General features: G+C 42.7%; 1 protein-coding gene across 1 annotated transcript in view; it reads right to left on the bottom strand.

The window, feature by feature from the left end:
• Nucleotides 1-20,717, bottom strand: part of LOC308083019 (vitamin D3 receptor B) — a 34,047-nt gene extending 13,330 nt beyond the window's left edge. Inside the window, exons 1-4 of the mRNA XM_080425114.1 lie at nt 20,206-20,717; nt 19,726-19,802; nt 6,059-6,206; nt 4,694-4,824 (exon numbers count right to left, since the gene is read on the bottom strand). Coding sequence (XP_080281240.1) covers nt 4,694-4,824; nt 6,059-6,204 — 277 coding nt within the window. The 5' untranslated portion in view covers nt 6,205-6,206; nt 19,726-19,802; nt 20,206-20,717. The remainder of the gene's footprint in view (nt 1-4,693; nt 4,825-6,058; nt 6,207-19,725; nt 19,803-20,205) is intronic.
• Nucleotides 20,718-20,843: the final 126 nt, after the last annotated feature.

Genomic DNA, 20,843 nt, shown 5'->3' with positions numbered 1-20,843 from the left:
CCAAAACGTGCATTTAACCTCTTCAATGAGCTAGTTAGCTAATACACCATAAACCGGAGCATTTTAGCAATTTACAATTTAGGCATTTAGAATACACTCTTAATCCAGACAAGCCTTCATGACAACGCACACAGTGGTCTCAGAGTGAGTGAGTAAGACGTTTCCGCCCAGAAAGGAGGCGGGGCTACATCTACACACATTGTCCCTTCTGGCAGAGTAGGGGACAAGCGAGGGGAGAAAAAAGAAAAAAGCAGACAGACGCTCGATGTTAGTCGGACAGTCAGATTTATATGGTGGTACCAGTGCAACCAATTAAAAAGGTTTTAGTCGCACTGTCAATTACCAACCATATGTCTGTCTGTACCCATCAAGCAGCGCTTGAGGTTGGATTCCAAGAGCAACAATGCATACCGAGCAAGAATTTGTTTATTGCATACCCATAAATCATTCATTCACATAACTGCCAAAATTGTTTTGAGTAACGCACTCATGCGCCTCCGCGCTGCTTCACTTTGACCACGGTCAGATTTCCAGACTCACCTCCATATCATCTTATATATCAAGATATATCTGATATATCAAGTTATTCATCAATATATGCATTGGCTTTTTATTCTAAGTAATAGAGAAAATCCAAATATTATGTTGATAAGCACATGTATGCCTTTTGGCTATTTACAAAATACGTTTTTGCTGTAATTTTATCCCTTTTAATTCACGTGGAACTTGCCAATACATAGACATTGCAAAAACAAAAAACAAAACATCTTTTAATGTTCAATTATTAGTTTGCACATTTTTTAATACATAATATTAGGCTAGTTGGCCTAATATTATGTATGAAAATGATGTTCCAACATTAACTTTAGATTAATAATCTCAACTTTCTACATACCACCAGTCGTTTATCTTTGCAAAGAATGTCCTCACTTGAGAAACCAATTGGAGTGGGTAGGGGGGGTCACTAAATAATAACATCGCTAACCAATTGTCCCTTCAGCTTATGTAGGAAATGCAAGGTAGAGGTAGCCAGCTACAGTATAAGCTATAGAATGTGTCCAGCGTATGTCTGCACTACTAGCAGCTCCTGTCCCAATTGACTGCAAGCATGCAACTATATTGCATCCTAGTTGATAACATATGTAAAACACAGATTTTTCTCTCTTTTTACACTAACATTGTCTTTAGTTGTTTAGTTAAGGGAAATTTCTAAAGATAGTAACAACTGACAGCGTCTTCCACACAGCACCGTAATGAAACATACACATAAGAGAGGGAGAAAGGGAGAGAGACGGAGAGAAAGAGATGAGAGGGACGGAGACATACCCAATACCCATCATCAGTTTGTTTGAAGTTACGTCGACATGCCTCCTGGCAGAAATCAGCGTGGTGACTCGAGTACTACACAATCAAACAAGCCATCGCCAACTTTTTTGGTACTTTAGTGGGACAAATCGTATCAGCGTACTTTGATGCCAAAATGTCATTTGATCAACACTGTAATGTAATAAATAGATTATCATTGCTGTCAACGAATGAGGAACTGCAGGGGCAAACAAAATGGTAGTCACACTGGGATGCTCACTGCTTTGCCTGCTTTGCTTTGCTGTCATTCTGTTGAAGGCTACCATTTTCCACTGTTTTGGTTCCGTTTGCGGAATGGATAAACTCGTCTGTGAATTCTACCAAACCATCCTCAGCCACCATGTTTGACGGACAAATGTAGTCCATGTTTGTCATGTTATGAATACTATATTTATCACATCCAACCTTTATTTGCCATGGGTAGGTGGAGTATTAAAAGGACCAAAGAGGGTGATAAAGCCCTAGGGCTGATATGCCAGTTACTGACCCTGAAGTGCCACCGTGTGCTGAACTGCTAGCATGAGCAAGCTCGCTAAAGATGACAAATGACAGGGGTTATCCAAACACGGGCCCCCCTCAACGGGCTGGGGTGTACGAATAGCTGGGTGATTATACAGTATATAAATATGTGTACCACATACCCAGCCTTCATTTCAACCCTGGGGGGTGATAAAAGGGCAGAGAGAGCAATAGGCGTGTGCTGACTGGTCAGTTTGCGTATAACCCTGCAGGTTCACATAGTACCTGTCCAATCAATGCCAGCTAAAGCTGCATCTTCCTGTGGGGCAGCACGGCAGAATAAGCAATTGTGTAGCTAAAGTGGAAAGGCAAGTAGTATTGACACCTTATCCGACCTCTGCTTAACATAGAGATTTGGCTGTGGACTCGTGGAGTTCAGCAAGATTAAGGAAACTCTTCTACTAAACCTGGTTACTGCGTATGTTTGATAGAATTTACGGCTGAGGAGACTAAGGAGTTATTCCGGGTGCAAAGGACCCGAAACACAAGATTGTAAAACAACCACCTTCGACGGTTCACAGAATGCAGAGTCATGCAAGCAACATATCGTCAGTGTTTTGAGCCAGGAATTTCAGTCAGACTATAACATTTAAGTTAAATCCCTATCCGGGTCATATCAAAGACTATAAAAATGGGAACCAATGCCTCCCTGCTTGGCACTCAGCAAGCATCAAGGGGTAAGTCATTGCCATACTAGCGTCATGTCCAGTGGGTGTACTAGGTTGTACATTATGGCCGGGGGATACACTTGTACATCAAGCCGCCTCATGCTACAGAAACAGGAGATAAGCTCCTGACGACCTATGGGCCACATGGCTCGGCCAGGCTACTTACTTACTTATAGCATTTAAGTAGCGAGACAAGATAGTGGAGAATGGAAAATGGGGGTATGGGGGGGCTTTGAGGCAGGATGTGGCCAAAGGCCGAGGGGCACTTTTTTTTCTAGCCTTTGAGAATAAACAAGGTTACAGTTACTCTATGTGCTAAACTAATTATCACCCAGCATTCATCACTGCCGTTCTATTATCCAACCCCAGGCAAAGACATCTCTACATTTACACTACACACACTTATGTACACACATTTCCTTTTTCACAAGAGTTACGTATCCAGTGCCGCAATACAAATATTTGTTTAACAAAATGTATGTTAAGTGCCATTAAGAGTTTTAAGCACATTCTGGTGATTACCGGGATACTATTGTGAATCACTATTATTTTGCCTCAGTCCATGACTACTATATTCTCCTTCTTCAAAACCACCTCAAAACACCCTGTATTCGATTTTATTTTAATAACTTAATGTCTTGCACTGTGTTCTTTACGTTTCCTATTTCATTCTTTTGACCGCGATTGTTTGCTACCTTTCAGCCTTACCTTATCGTAATACCTATTTATGCACTGTCATTATCCCATGTGATTTTACTGTCTAAGTATTATGAAAAGCACTACACAAATCAAATGTATTATTATTAGGATATCAACACATAGGTTGAGGTTACACCTGAGTCGTGCAGGCTTTGTTTGTGTTGTACTGTAATAAAGGCCATGTCCATTCGGGAGGGCTTGTTATTCTCAGGAGATGAGGGGGGGGTGTCCATATGGAGACCCCTGCTGGTGCTTAACAACGGGAAGCATTGTCTCTGTTCTGTTCTCTCCTTGTTGTTCTAGCCACTGAATTAGCTCAGAGAGAGAGAGAGAGAGAGAGAGAGAGAGAGAGAGAGAGAGAGAGAGAGAGAGAGAGAGAGAGAGAGAGAGAGAGAGCTCTGTCTTTATAACATGCTGCTGGTTTTTGCAACAGCAGTGGTAACAGAAGCACATTCCGCTGGCTCCTGTTCACATACAGTGAATCTGAGCGTCTGTGTGCCGTCACTCCCCTGGAATTCACAGAAAGACTCTGGGAACAATATGGAGGGGAACGAGGGGCCTTTGCTTCAAAGACCACCCCATCCCTCGCGGACAATATCCGGATTTTAGGGGAACACAAGAATGCTTTACCTGCTATTTACAGACAGCGAAAACAAACAAAAAGTCCGTAGATAGCAGAGGCCCAGGATGGATTGTACATAACAGCAGGTGTAAACTTTAGATCGGAGTATACTTACTGTACAAGCTTGTGTGTGGGCTGTGTGTGTGTGTGTGTGTGGGGGGGGGGGGGGTGGGCTCCGCTAGTTCAAACACACTGTTAACCTGTAAACATTCTAATGGGGGCAAAGACCTAAAGATACTCGACCCCAATCTAGATATTACATAATATTTACAAGGGGGACAGGGGGGCTAGATAAATTAAATTAGCAGTTCAGTAAAATGTACTATTCATCCGAAAGCTTATTTAGTTAAACCATATGATCTTCTTATACAAAAAGGTAGCATTTTCAAAGACACAAAGAGCTGATTTTAAGTGAGTTTATGCAGTTGTCCAATGGCAAAGGCCCAACAGGACTCAGGAGATGCCTCTTGTGTCAGTACAGGACACATTAGATATATATTTAGCAGTTTCTGGTTATTACAGAGCGCTACCCTTCACTTCTAGAAGATGAAGAAGTTGTGTTTGTACCCCCGCAAATCCCACCCGCCAAAGAAGAAAGAAATAAGTATGGTGCACGATGTGAAGAACTGATGCTTTGGTTATGACAAAGTATTCCAACAGCTTTTGTAAAGCACCTAAGCACCTGCACTGGTAAATAATAACAGCAAAGACGAGATGTCTCGAAAACAAACGTTCCCCTCCCAGTCCCCACCAGCCTTTTGAAAAAAATTTATGAGAACAGGATAGCGATGGACAGAACAGGAATATCTACCACACTTACACTCTTTCATCATGCCGATGTCCACGCAGCGCTTGAGTCGACAGGCCTGGCAGTGGCGTCTGTTGTCCTTGGTGATGGTGCAACTACCGTTGAAGGGACAGGTGAAGCTGGCTTTCCGCTTCATGCTACGCCTGAGCAAGAGAAACACATTGTATGTTCATGAATATATTTCGGTTTGTATACATACAGTACGTAAATCAAGTAATTTCTATAACAGGAAATGATGTCGGTGGAGGGATGGAGGGTCGGGGGGAAGCAGGTTTTTAGTTTCACATGGCGCCTTCCAAGGGAGGAATATAAAAAAGGGAGGGGGAGGTAGGATGAGGAAAGCAAAGACGGATGGGTTAGCATTCCAATCGTTAAAGCCATAAGTCTGTGTTTTTTTTCCCACAAACATCCATGTGGTCTATGGGATTGCTGATGGATAATCTATGTATGGTGTCTCCAGCGTCAACAGGTGTGAGATCGTGGCACCGGTGGTGACACTCACAGCGCACAAATATGTAATCATACTGGAAGTAGATAAACACTTCTGCCCTTCAACTCCAGAGCAGAGTGAAAAAGCACAAACATGGCGGAGTGCCAGACTGTCCGGGGGAAAAGACAAGGGCCCCGGCCAAGAGCCAACACAAAGTGGAATAATTCACTCGTGTTACAACAGATAATTCACACACACATAACATACATCTATATGCAAGCGCGCACAGAAATATGCGCGCCCACACACACACACGAGCGGCCCGAGAACGACCAAGGTTCATACTGAGGGCAGCTGAGAGATGAGGAAGGAGATTATTAAACATCCGTCTTTTTCATCCTCTGCTTTAAACATCGGTGTTGCCAAGAGGAACAGATGCAAGGAGAGGGACGGACACACAAAACCCACTCTCTCTGTCCCTCTCTCTCTCACACACAGACACACACATAATATTTACATCATTCTGGAGGTCCTTTTCGCTCAAATGGAGAACGTCTGTGTGCATGAATGACTAAGCAGCCAATTGCCTCTGCATCTCATTTGCATGCGATGCATGTTGTGTATCATGCTTGTGTGCGAACATTAGTGAACGTCTTTGTGCATTTTGTTACATAACCGTGGGTGGCAATTACATTTGAGTGGTGTGCATGAGTGAGTGGGAGGGTAGTCATTATGTATGTGTGTTCATGCCCGTGTGTGTGCGTGTGCTACGGCGCACATGTTTCCGTGAGGGTATGTGTTGTCCTTCTTTTTTTCCTCCTGTCTTTATGAGGGGTGCGCACGCTAACTGGACCCATGTGTGAGGAGAACCCATGTTCACGAGTGGCTGCGCATGTCGGCGTTCGCTGCACATTCGCAGTTGTGTGCGTCAGCTCTTGTTTGTGTACCTGAAGAAGCCCTTGCAGCCTTCGCAGGTCATGGCATTGAAGTGGAAGCCAGTGGCTTTGTCACCACACACGCCACAGATCCGCGGCGCATTTCTGTCAAACTCATCAGGGGCCAGAGTGGAGGTGCTCACAGCCGTAGTCTCCATCACTACAGAGAGAGAGAGAGACAGAGAGAGAGAGAAGGATGGAAAAACAAACAGGAGCATGAGAGAGAAGCAAAGAAGTGGATGAAATTGACTCTCGTTTACAGAAACTGTTCATTATTCCCCCCCAAAAAAGAAAACCTTTGGATGCCAAGTCAAAACATTTGAAGTCTTTTATGAAAGGAATATCATAATCTTGGGGGAAATTTGATCTGTTCTTTGTTACATAATGGGGGAGAAGTTACCAATTACGATCTTAAAAGTTAAAAATATCAAAGTTGTTATTCGCACAATAGGACCAATATGCTCTGCCTTTCAGTCCTTTGTTTGTATCCTGCAGATTTATGAAAGGCGTAATACAGAGAAAGACAACACATTTTGCAGCCCTGTTTTCCATTCAAACCAAGCTTTGTGTCCACTCTCCTGGCAAGATTTAAGTCCTCTGTCCTCCCCCTGGCGGTGAACTCAATTCCAATCTTTTTGTCCTGAGAGCCCAGGAACTAGTGCCATACGAGTCAAGTGGAAAAAAAAGAACTTATTTGACTCTAAAATACAAGGTCTGGGTTACATTTGATTATATAGCGCACCATGTATCTATTACACTTAACAGCCCTACAAGGGAGAGAAGAAAAAAAAGTCCAGTCACCGCAAGGCTAGCATCCTCATAAACAAACAATCACTGTCCTCGGTACAAAGCCCCCTTCTCCCTTCTTCTCTTTCCTTCCACAGTGGAGTGAAAGAACGACAAAAGGATGGGAAGACAGAGAGCAACAACACCAATACCAATCTCCACAAACACACCAATCACAGCCAATGAGGTATGGGCCTCGCTGAATTATTTAAAATGTGTTGACAGACTGCTCCATCACTTGCATCTGATTATGAATGCCAGTCTTTCAACTCTCAAGAAATCTTTGTGCAATGCATAAAGGTAAACACTGTACACGAGGCTTGTAATTTAGCCTTGTGTAATTCTAGCTTTGAAAATAAAGGATAAAAAAAAAGACATTTAAGGATAATAAAAAAAAAAGACATTAACACTTGATTCGGCAGACCTGGTCAGTTTTATACCACGAGTTACCGTCATCTACAGTGGCCTCCATAATATTACGTTGCAGTGCTCTATAATACATCTAAATTTAACTACAGATGGAATTTAGCTCTGTAACTAATTATGGGACAGCTTATTGTTTTATTTTGATATTGTTCTGTGTTGCATTGCATCATTAGCACAGATAAAAAGAGAACTGCCATGTTCTAGTCTTGATTATAAGCTTTGGAATTGACTTGTTATCAGAACATGAGAAGGCAAATTTGCTTTGTGCGTTTGTCAACATGAGGCCCAAACGTTGTGCCAATAAAAGTCAAGGATGCCATTGAGGCTGAAAAATAAGAATCAAAACAGAGACGTACCACACACATGGCCTGGTAGAACAAAGGAAGACATGTCATCATATAACGAAGAGAAATCACAACTGTCCCATCAGCAACACACTCCAGGAGTCAGGTAAGACTTTGTCAGTGGCTATCTTGCACAGAAAACCACAATCTAAACTAGAGAGGCTACACCGCAAGGTACAAACAAACCACAAAAACAGGATGGGTAGGTTACAGGTCTCTGTAGCAGGCTAGCCATCTATAAGAGGGTCTGTGTGTCTGTATTTATTCACCAGATTATTGAGCACACTGCCAGTAGGCCGCAGAAGTATACTACTGTATGTTTTGTACTTTTATTATTTATCATTATTTTTTTTATTTTATTATTGAAGTTCACAGGCTGGCCACAAAGTTAGAGATCCACATTGGAGCCATGCTGTCCCCATATAAGGCTGCAAATATTTTCTAAGCGTTTATTCTATCAATTAATTTTTTTAATAATCGAATAATCGAGAAGTGTGTTTTTCTTTTTACATTTAAATTGTTTATATATCAACGAATCGACTAACCAGCTAAGCCCTATTTTATACTTTGTCGCACGATGGTGTCATGTAAAAATAGTGAAGATAACAGAGCTTGTAGATCTAGCATTTTCACTATTTTGTGAAAGGTTTGTGAAATTTTGTGAAACTTTTTTGCCTATGACATCATGCCAAAAATAGGTAATTTTATTAAATATCGATTATTTTGTTATGATCAATAAAATCGATTAGTTTGATTAATCGTTGCCCCCCTATTCCCATATCCACATTCCATTTTGTCTTTCGAGTTCTGCAAAATGTCCTTAGATCTGACCTAAATGAACTTTGGCCAGGGTAATGGCAAGCGTGGGGAAACAAATACATCTATGATCTAATCTGCACACCTACTCTAGCAGTGGCTAAGGCAATACTGCAACAAGTCATGGCTCTCTGCTCTGCCTTTGTTGACAACATAACTGATGGCAGCAGCAGAAGAATAATTTTTTAGTGAAACAGAGTACCTTATTTGCTCAAGAGCCTAAAGTAGCCTATAAAAGTCTCCGAAGTCATTGGACAATGTTTCTTCATAGAATAATAAGAAAATGACCCAAACATCAACAAGGAGTTTCTCGGGGCATAAGAATAGGAAACCTCTACCTCTAAACCCCTGGTCAAGGCAATCGCCAAACCTGAATCCAATGTGTTCCATATGTTGAAGAGAAAAATACAGTAAAGACATCTAGTCTCTGAAACAAGCAGGAACTTAAAATGGCTGCACTACAGGCATGGCAGAACATAACCACAGTAGATACCTACTACAGCACGACCAATGTTATCGGTTTGACCGATATATCGGCCATAGGCCATTAATTGCCTTTTGTTTTGTTGCAATTATGCAGTCGATGTGTCCCAATTTTTTAACACTTACCCCTATTTTGGGCATGTCATTACAGGCACATTTTTCTAAAATGTTCAATAATAGCAGATATACAATCTCACAACATACACAGTGTGAGCTTTATCGGCCATTTTGGGGAATTTTTTTGGAGCTTAAGTGGTTAAATGAAATAAAGTGTGGTAATATGTGTGGTATTTTATATTTACTTTTTTGTTTGTTTGCTTGTTCATTGTTTTATTAAAGTTAAAATGTTTTTTCATATATTAAAGTTAATGTAAAAAGGAATATGAAGGAAATGTAATTTATCAAAAAGTAATTTATGTTTATTGATATTTATGTGTTTGGAATAAGTTCTCAAATAGAAACGTTTTTCAAATGGATTAGGAAATGTTGCTCCTTTTGACAAAATATCAGTCAAATCATTGGTAATCTGTGGTGCAAGACTCTCCAAAATCGGCATCGGACCCACAAATCTCAGTCGGGCTCTAATATGTACTGCTACTAGCATCTGATGACGTCTACTGGTCATGTGACAAAGTACTAATGACGTCTTTATTTTACACAGAATTCATTTGTAATTCATAGGGGTGCCATTGCCATGTCAAGTTATAATTACCAAAAAGCTTTAGACTTAAACAAAGATAATAAATGCTTAGGGCCCTGCATCACACAACATATTAGTACAAGGAAAGCTCCACGAAAAGACACAAAGACCATGTTTTGCAGAATGCGACAGCAAGACAGTCTTGCCACATAACTGGAATCAGAGAGGAGCAAATATTTGTGGGGGGAAATGGTCAGCAGATGGTTTGAAGAGAGTTTTGCCAAACAGAATATGGACATGCTTCAATATTCAGCCACATCAATGAGCTCCTAGTGCGATCTGCTCTGGACTCTTGATGAAGAGAGACAGCTCGAGTCAGCGCCTGAGACCCAATAGGGTCCCATTTTGTACATTCTCAAGAGTTAAATTAACACTCGTGCTTTTGCAGTGCAGACACAAAGAATGATAGTCATTTACTGTGACACAGACGTGGCAGTTTGAATCAACACCGTAGCATAGACTTGACAGCTACACACAACATTTTAATAGCACTCGTTAAGACATGAATTGTGGCCGCCGCTCGCCGCTAGAGAGGCGTAAGTTTATGTGAGCTGTGTATCCACCAAGTTACGCTTTGTTATGGTGACCAGCTAGCCTCTTGTGACAGAATAGGCATGGGTGTGTCCCGTGCGCTCTCTTGTTTTCCCAGATTGTTTCCATGCACGCGTGTCGCAGAGTTTTCAACCTCTGTTCATGCAAACCCAAGCTCACCTTTCCTTCGAGTCACCAGCCCACCTACACATCCCTCGCCTCTCTGTGAGCGCAGAGGTAAAGTACACAGGCAGAGTCAAAGGTCCTGTAGAATGACTACACACTAAATGGGCCACGGAGGGGCCACTTTAGGGCAGGCACCACCAGCAACCTTGAATAACTGCCCGAATAAAAGACCATAAATCAAACATTAATGAGCCGAACTTTTTGTGTACAAAAATAAATCCACATCAACTTAGTTATACGGTTGGATGACAACTTTAAGATAGGGCTTATCAGGTAGCCACATTAAGATAAGGCCAGCAGGCTATTTACTATAAAAGATAACACTTTCCACACAGGTGATGTAATATTAATGGGCCCAGGGTTCAGATTTCAACCGATCCATACAGCCTACTACAAAAATAGCCTAAATTAGCCTACTGGGCAAGACTGTGGCACTATTTGGAGCTTGTAGGAAAGCACTAACATAACGTTGGAAATCCTCCAGAACAGGACATTCTCAATGCAAACAGGATGATTGAGTGGAAATACAGTTTTGTTTCAGTCAGGATTTTTTACCAAGTTTCCTGTCTCCACCCCCAGGTAGCAGCTTCTTAGGGTCAATAGTTCTTAGTAACAGATTTCGTGGGAAAACGGCTTCTGCGTATAGCACAACACAAAGTCTCACAAACAGTGGTGCAAGGAAGTGCTGAGATTCTGGGAGGGGCACGGTAAAATACTTTGTGTCAATTTAACTCAGTGCAACTCAGAGTAAAAATGGACCCTTGGGTATTTTACTGTGGTACATGTTCAACAAATAGAACACATCCATTTTCTGACATCGGACCAGCTGTCTACAGCTTTGTTTAACACATTAAATAATAAAAAGAAAAATTGAGACTGCATACGCTTACCAGCATGGAATATCATTTTGCATGATAAATGACATAGGACATTGGCACAACAGCATAACATTTCTCTACTGTTGCAAGTAGACCATTTAGTCATAATAGTCGTTTATAGGCTACTTTGTTGACGCAACAGATGAGGAAAACATGGGTTTGCCTTACTAAATCATTGACTGATCAGAACAAAAATCAATGATCTGTGATTCCACTGAGCCATGACAGGCCATTACACTAAATGTATAACAGTAAAACAGACTCTAAATAATTAATTGGGTTATTAGACCAGATCTGTACCCATTCCAGTGCCTGGCATGCAACTGTAAAAAGGGGAGGGTAGGGGGCTCTACTCTAGGCTTTCATTGCATTACTCTCGCTGGCTTCATATGCAGATAATGTGTGTGGGGTTTTAGGCAACATCAATCACGGCCGCTATTGTGCTAATGATGCAGACTATTATTTACACCACCACTCCTGCATGTGTTATGATGGCAGCATGAGACCTGAGGATACTACCATAACACTGTGGTTTCAGATTCGCTTACAGGGCTTGACTTCTGCATCACCGCGGGGTAACGGGGTGTGGATTTTTGGGTCTCGTCCAACTGACTTTTAATAGAATTTGTCAAGAATGCCCACAACAGTTCATACTGTGAAGAATCTGACACTGGTCGATTCAAAGCTTTTACCCAGAATATAGTCTCTTCATACCACTCGGAAGAAAACAGCAGGAAATACTGTATTTGCTGCAATGCAGCAAGAGAGGCAGTTCAGTCAATGCAACTGATCACATTATAGCCTGAACACCTTTGCTTACAACTTGCATTTCATCTGCCTTCATAATCAAAGCCTCTGTGTACTCCTGTACAACAAAAGGTTAGCTGAATAAGAAGAATTCACAGCGACAAAAAAAAAGCGACGAAAGAAAAACATGCAATTAGCTGCCAAACGAAGAGGATTCCATTTAATGAAGTTAAGAGAACCGAAAACATTTACGATCAAGGTATAACGACAAACTAAATACCCGTGGAAACAAACGGCCCGTTGGACCAAGCGATGCATATAGCATGATTGCACTCTTATTAGACGTCACTGACAGGATCTGACACACTAACGGCCTCTGTGGATCGTAGCTTCAAATCTAGGCCAAGGAGCTAGAAGGAAAAGCAGGGCAGAGGAAAAGAAAACATGGAGGATCATGTAATCTCTTTAGTAAGGCAGTGCCATTACATATTACACGTTGTTGATGTAAACAGGGGGCAGCTCACCTAAAAAAACCTTAGTTCCAGAGTTATGTAAAACACCATAAAGACAGGCAGCGGGTGAACACTTTGAATCCATTGCCTCTGACCAAAGTCTACTAAACATGTCCTCTTTTTCAGAGCAGTGGTAGCAGTGGTTATGGAGTACATCAGTGATTTCATGACTCTGTGGTTAGTTTAACAACTAGTTACCCAGCAGCTAAGCGCCTGAATCCAAGTTCATAATTAAACTGTGTTTTTTATATGTCTGTCTTTTTTCTTTTTTTTAACCCATTAAGACCGGGAACGCATCGGTGTCATTTTTAGATTTGAGCTGAAAAGCATTATTTTACACTTTGGCTATTCAAAAATATCAGATATACAAGCTTGTATGTAGATCTGATATTTTTGAAATGTTTTGACAATGTGTGCAAATCTTTTGAATACATATTATTTTAAACCGAACATTTTTAAATCAAATCTTTACTTCTGGGGGTCCCTGGAACAACATATTTTGAGATGGGGGTCCGCGACCAAATACATATAATTTTAGGGGTCCTTGACATGAATAAGTTATAGCATCACTGATATAGCAACATACGTCTTTTTCATAAAGCTGTTGTAGAATCAGGTCTTAATGGGTTAAAGCACTACCCAACATAAATGAAGTGCATTTATTAATCAAAACCCATGAACATGGTTTGCAGTGCCAGTAGCAATATAGCAACACTGCTTTTCTCTGGCTCTTGAAAAAACATCTTACTCACCTTGCTGGGGAGAGCAAGTCACATGATAAATGTGTTGTTAGGCTGCTACCGTTTCAATTACACATCACTACACAGATAATTCGGCTGAGGCCTCCACAACTGCCCTCTGAATGGCCTCTCGCTGTTGGCGGCCAGAGAGGAAGCACCAGCCCACGAGAGAGAAAGAGAGGGAGCGAGAGAGAGAGAGAAAGAGAGGGAGCGAGAGAGAGAGAGAGAAACAGAGAAAGTTAGACAGAGAGAGTAAGCACCAACCCACCAGAGAGGAGTGACAACACAGAGAGTGGAGCAAAAGGGAGAAAGACAGGAGCGACAGACAGAGAGAGAGAGAGAGAGAGAGAGAGAGAGAGAGAGAGAGAGAGAGAGAGAGAGAGAGAGAGAGAGAGAGAGAGAGAGAGAGAGAGAGAGAGAGAGAGAGAGAGAGAGAGAAACAAGGAGAAAAGGAGGGAGAGAATGAGAAGAGGTAGAGAGAAAATGAGAATTGAGAGAAAAGAAGATGGAGAGAAAAAGATAGGGAAAAGGCAAACAATAACAGAAGGAAGAGTGTGAGAGAAAGACAAACAGAGAGAGTGAGAGAAAAGAGTACAAAGAGAGAGAGCAGCGAGACAGAAGGAGGATAAGCGAGAGAGAGAGAGTGGCGTAGGAGAAAGACAGAGAGACAACAGAGAGATGCTGGCCAGAAACAAGGGTGGTGGCAGGGATTTTGTGTGTGTGTGTGTGTGTGTGTGTGTGTGTGTGTGTGTGTGTGTGTGTGTGTGTGTGTGTGTGTGTGTGTGTGTGTGTGTGTGGTGTTGGATGGATAGAGATATAAAGATAGATGGAGTGTGTGTGTGTGTGTGTGTGTGTGTGTGTGTGTGTGTGTGTGTGTGTGTGTGTGTGTGTGTGTGTGTGTGTGTGTGTGTGTGTGTGTGTGTGTGTGTGTGTGTGTGTGTGTGTGTGTGTGTGTGTGTGTGTGTGTGTGGTGGTGATGGGGGGGGGGGGGGTGACCTCTTTGTCACAGTGACATTCTGTGTCACAAAGCCCCAGTGTGCCCCACTGGGTGGCTGGAGGGGGACCAGATAGAGGAGTGAACACTCTGGGCCGCCAGCCGGGACCCACAGAGGAGCCATCAAGACAAACAGTCTGTTTTCTGTTGTTAATATTCCAACAGACATCTAAAAATACCCTGTGGTGGGCCCCCAGCTCAATTACACACTAAAAATAAACCAAAACCACTCTTCTCTGACAGCTACTCGTCTTGAGGTCCATCAGCAGGAAAAATATTGTTGTTTTTTATTAGAGGTCGTTTACAAAAATGGAACCCAACTGAAAGGATGGTCACTGACTGCGCTCTCTGCTGGTTTAACTTTTTGCCTTAGAGAATGAGCCAACAGATGATAGTTGTGCAGATGAAGGTGTATGTTGCATCATGTATGGCAGCGTGAGTCTGGATGTATATGCGCAATGTTGTTTGCAGTGTGATGTAGGTCTTTTTCTTTCCACTCCCTGGCCAATCCGGTGATTGTGTGTGAACAGGAAGCTGGTTGATCCAGGCCACGGGACGGGGTGGAGGTCGGAGGCAAGGAGGTGCCAGCGCCACGTGATGACCGCCACTCCCGCAACTCAAACCACGAGTCATCAGGTCAAAGGTCAAAAGCAGTGAATCTTATGCAAACGATCTCTGAACGGCGATACTCCTCTTTGCTTCAAAATCTAATGTGATGAAAATGACAGTGATTCCCGTCTGAAGGAACATGCCCAGTGATAATAAAAAAAGACATAGCGAAACGCCTGCTGCCGTAGCTTCCTGTATACCTGCATCCTCTCTTCCCAGAACCAAACCTGGCTGCGTGTTGTGAAGCGAAATGGCGGGCCAATCAAATGGCCGTTAAGTGGAGCAAATAAGAGTTGGGGAGAGATGGAACAGAAGCCGAGACCGAAGGGCTGGAGTTTCGACAATAAACCGAGCGAAGCAGCAAGCGGCAGATGAGTATGAGCAAGAGATGAGGCGCGCTATAATTATGTGCTATACACCGCAAAACAGACTACAGCTTGTCATTTTAAGTGGGTGGCGAAAGCTGCAAAATAAAAATGTTACCCCCCGCTTTTTACCGTAGTTACTTGGAGAGAGTTTTCACTTTTTCCTTTTAACTAGCAAACCAGTATCCATCTGACTGTACTGTGACTCATCCTTTCCTCCTCTTGATTTATTCATATAAACAGCTGAAATGACGTGCATGTGTCTCATAACATAGGCCTCAGTGTCAGAAGAGCATGTCCCAGGTCAGCTTTGAAGACAGAGGACACACGGTGAGAAAGTCCTAACATTAAATAGCAAACAGTTTAACAACTGTTTACAGGACTGTCAGTGTGGAGTCGTTGGTCCAGCTTAACTAAATCATTGTGGTTATTTTGAGAAATGACTCGTCGTGTCATATTGCAGACTACCCCCGGCTCTGTAGTTTCAGAATTACTAACCTATTCTACGTTATTTTAAAATGTCCTCGTTTAATGATTTAGTTACACCTGGTACGGCTTCAACTTTAATCACAATACGGGGATATCCCAGTAATCCCACCAAGATTTGACTGATCTGATGGATACTACCACAAAAGCGTTGTCACACAAAGCTGTGTAAACTGTCTGCACACCCCCACGTCCCAAGCGGCCCCTTCTAATTTGCACCATCTAATTAGTTGATATTAGATGCCGTGTGAGTTAAGACCTCCAAAGCCTGCACCACATATGGCGTGAATCTCTGCAACAAGGAGTAAATGTTGTGGTACATTAACACGGCTAGCGCTCTATGTTAACGATGCTGCAGACTATTGGCGTGTATTTATTAGCATAGAGAAATCCATGAGTCTGTGTACCCCTTGTGGGGCTCCTGTTATCTGCAGCAAGTTTGTAGTGTTGTGAAAGCTTCTTGCAGGGGGAAGAGTGCCAAGACAGACCGTGGCAACGTTCCAATACTGCTCATATGGAAGCTCCTTCACTCCTCTCCTGGCTCCCTTTCCACTTGCGACTGCACCGATGCCCCATGTGTGATTACTGAGACGGCAAACTGGCCACTGGTCTCACTTGTAAGCTAACTTGTTGCAAATAAAAGCAAGAGACAAAATGTGACACAGGCTGTGTGCAAACGGCTTGGACGGCAGCCCAGATGTTAGATCCACGTCCATGAATGTCAGCGTGGGGCGAGCATAAAAACACGCCTGCCATCCATCCAACAACATCTGATTAAGTGGTGCCATTAGAAGCATGGTATTTAAAGTAAAAGGTGATTATGCATGGCACGAGAGATAAAGGAGTGGGGAAGATGAGGGCCCAGACGGTATTTCAGGGAGTGATCATTTTTAACTGCGTACAGACATGCAGAAGAGAGAAGGGGGAAAGAAGAAGAGAAAAAAAAAACCTTTGGCGTCACGTCCCAAGAATGTCAGCAATGAGCTTACAGACCACATCCCAACACACAAGAGTCAAAGCCGGAATCACATCCAGACGTATAACAACGCTGGAAAAAAAAAAAGAAGAAAAAAAAGAGAGATGGCTATGTGGAGCGCCTGAGTGGGAAAGAAGTGTGTGTGCTGTGGGGGGGGGGGGGGTGGGGGGGGGGGGGGGTCTCTCTCCGGCCGCGGCTCCAATGAGAATCCCCCTCCTACATCACATGACGCAATCCCGCAAATGGCTCAGAAATCGATCAGCGCAGCCAAAATTTTCAATTTGCAGGATATATATAAGAAATAGGGGAGTGGGCTAGAGAGTGACACAAATAAAAAGTAGGAGAGAAAAAAATACATAAAGCAATGTGTTTTACTGCATACCTCTGGCTGGGTCACTACGAGTACAGAGGAGACATAGATCAAATCAGACCTTGATTGACCCAGTTCATGGAGAGTATTTGGGGCTATAGGATGGAGGATGGAAAAGTCTAGGAATGGCACGGGGGCTCTGATCAAGCAATGAGGCAAGCACGAGTCGACATAATGATGGTAGACGTTTTGTCTAATTCCAACTCGCACAGTATCCAGTAAAACAAAATGAAATACAGATTGTAAGGGCATGCATGCAAAGTGAATCTGCAGCACTGCTATAACTAAACGACTGGCTTAACAAACGAGTCCGACCCCGTCCCTTCGTTACCCTCTCCCTCCCTCCCTCCCTCTCTCTCTCTCTCCATCTTCCTATCTATCTCATGTGCTTCCCTATGATCAGAGGGATAGCACATGACAAGGTGACCTGTGCCCCACACAGGATGGGCTAAACTGGGGTTGAGGGTGGGGGGGTGGCGGCGGGGGGGGGCTCCTATGTCCCGTGTCCAAACCTATGGTCTCTCCACGGTTCCCTCCCCTTGCCCAGGCCCCACTGCCAGGCCCGGGCCTACGAAAGGAGAGAGAGGCAATGACGGCAGCCTGCCTGCCCCCTTACACTGGGCCCCTTGCTGGACTCTGGAGAGGGGAAAGAGACGAGGCAGGGAGAGGCCCACTCACACACACACACACACACACACACACACACACACACACACACACACACACACACACACACACACACACACGTCCCATCTATGTCTATTCAGAATACTACAGAGAATGGGAGTTTCACGTGCACACGCATGCATACACACACACACACAAAACCAACTAGAAAAGGAATGGACGGACATGTGGTGGGTGAGGGGGGGGGGGGTGTAAATACAGTTAGCCAGTGTCAGAGTTGCATAATGTCAAGAACAAAAAACTAAACAAAAGAGAAGCAAAAAAGAACATGCTACGTCTCCTCATCGATGAAAGAAAGCTAAAATAACAAGCATGCAATGTAATAAAGTCTTCATAACAGCAATCACTTCTGCAAGCTGATAAGAATATATGCAAACATCCTGCTTCTTTATGTTATCAGGCTCCTATATTAAAAGAAAGGTAATTACTCTTTGCATCAACTGCCATATTTTTCTCCAAGACTTTTTCTCCAAGACCCTTTCAGCAAGACTTCCCCTCAAAACACAACTTGCGATGTGTTCAGCACAGGCATCAACTATGACATGTAGATGTGTCCACTGCACGATATAGGGCAACCTTAACCACTTCATTAGTCTAAACAGAGAGGGAACATGAACACACACACATACGAACCACTGTCCAAACACATGGACATACAGTACAAGTGGGCCTGTGGCTCACACTGTTAAGTACAGCGGCCTCTTTCTCTCTATAGGGTTACATACGAGAGGAAGCGACCAATTACTGTAGTCACGAAAGGAGGAGGGGTGCTTTACTGTATAGGAGACCTAATGGACTGTACCATCACCACTGCACAGCTCCATAAACAAGCAGCCATTGTTGCAGTCAATACAGAATGGGATGTAGGTCCATACCATGTCCTCCGTGGCAGGTCTTGGCCCAGCTATTATTTAGTTCACTGGATACTATGGTAGTCGATTAGGGAAAGCTGGGGCTTGCGGAGTCTTGTTTTGTTTTTTGTTTATTTTTTATTAATTTTTTTTGGGGGGGGGGGTTCTGGCAGAGGTTAACTTATAGCTTAAGCTACTTCTGTTGTTAATTTTCCACATAATTTACAATTTATCAAAAAATGTATGTGATAGCAGATCTATAAATCAGCTGAGCAACTGAAAGAAGGAAAGCAAATTTGGAGGGAAACTCATTAACTAATTATTCCTTTTTTTCTATATATATATTTTTTTAAATGAGGCAACAGAGCATCTGGTCCAAAATGCCCCCCCGCCCCAGTTCCAAATAGTCCACTCTGGTGTTTCCTACCTGAGGGAAATGGATAGGTGTCCAGTATACAACCCTGGTGCCATGAATCCCACTGAAAAAGTGGGTTACTATTTCCTTTACCAACTAGCTACCTGCATATAGTTCTTTCAGATGTATTTGGTGGTCAGAAAACATGAAAGGACTGGAGACGGTTACACAAGGGACATGAAGACAGTGTTGCATGATATATCCATCATCCAACTGACAGCTCACTTCTCTGGGGCCAGCAAAGTCACCAGTCACCACTTTCTTAAGGAAAGTGTGTGTTTGCGTGTGAAAGTAGCCTACTTTTAGAACTCTATCCAGGTCCTCATAATCCTATTACATGGGACTTGTAGAGGCAAACCACAAGTGCATGTTACATGACAGCAGTGTTAAACTCTACTTTGAGCAGTTGGCTTTTTCGTTGATTAATTAGGTTAGGGAATATCAGATCATTTAAAATGCCATCAGCATTTCAGTACACATGTATAATCTAATTACGTTACAAAATAGAGATCTATTGAAACAGATCTGAGCTGTTATAGCTTGGTTATAGTGGTGGAAGGAACATTTGCAAACAGTATTTTGAATTAAATGCTGTTTTAAAGTGATGAATTACCATGCAACATGAGCACATTTTAACTTCACACAGCTAAATTTGACAACCACACACACACACAAGAAATGTCTTTACCTTGTTTGTATTCAAAATAGGTCACACTATGCATATTCCAAATGAGTATTAAAAAAATAACCAACAATAACAAACAGTGGCAGACTTACCTGGGTCTTTTGCATGCCCTTGTACAATAGGTAAGACTTGAAACCCTTTCTTCAGTTTATCCCCCAAGTAGATAATCCTGTTCAATACAAAATGGCATGTCGCAAGTCACTCACTGTGGGCCTCTTAGCCTGCAACTTAACATGCAGTTGCATAACGTTAACAAGTTTTCATCCACAAAGTGCATACGTATAGCATACGTGTGTGTACTGTGTAGCTAGCTAGCTATACATATATATATATATATATATATATATATATATATATATATATATATATATATATATATATATATACATACACACAACATAATAATAACATTGTAATAACATAGTAATAATAACGTAGTAATAACATAGTAATAATAACAACATAGTAATAACATAGTAATAACATATAAGCTCATTGTTTATAGCTGAAAGACCACTTGGAAGCCTTGACTTCCATGCATTCCTTCTGTGTGTGCATGTTGAGTTTTATACCTCAGTTCAACTTTTCCCCATCAAGAACCAAGTCGTTCTTTAATCCCTTTGTCGTCGTCAGCCTCTTGCAAAGTATTTCTCCTCCATGTTGTTGACTTTCAGATAAAGCTACGATAAGAATCAGAGAAGAGTGTCTTCTTCTTTCTATACCGAAAAAAAAAAAAAAAACTCCCTCCGCACGTGAAAGGACTTGATAGAACGTCGCACGCCCTTCTTTCCGAGGATTCCAAAACGTTGGCTCAACTCAGAGCTTTGATAGCTTAGCGTGGCTAGCCTTGGCTTGCTTTTTAACCCCAAAACGCGGTGGTTATCATCAAGTTTAGGGCACCGATATCAACCGTTTTACAGACCCACGCGCCGTGGAAATCACACGAACACGAACGGTTCAAAGCCAACAATCTACGACCGCCGCACTTAAATTAAACGCATGCACGAAATAAGTGGGAAAAAAACCTTTGGATTTAACGATTATAGTTCGACGAGAAACAGTCCTTCTACCAGACCCTAAATAGATGGCCATTACTTTTTTTGTTATGCCCCGCCCCCCCCCCCACCACGGACCTCTACGGGAAAGGGGGGGGGGTTTCCCCCCCATCCCCCCACCCACCCAGCCCCTCTCCAGCCAGCCAATCAGAGGT

Source organism: Gymnoscopelus braueri (genome assembly GCF_963280865.1).
Source record: "Gymnoscopelus braueri genome assembly, chromosome: 3".
Classification (NCBI taxonomy): Eukaryota; Metazoa; Chordata; class Actinopteri; order Myctophiformes; family Myctophidae; genus Gymnoscopelus; species Gymnoscopelus braueri.
This window is presented reverse-complemented; position numbering and strand designations above follow the sequence as displayed.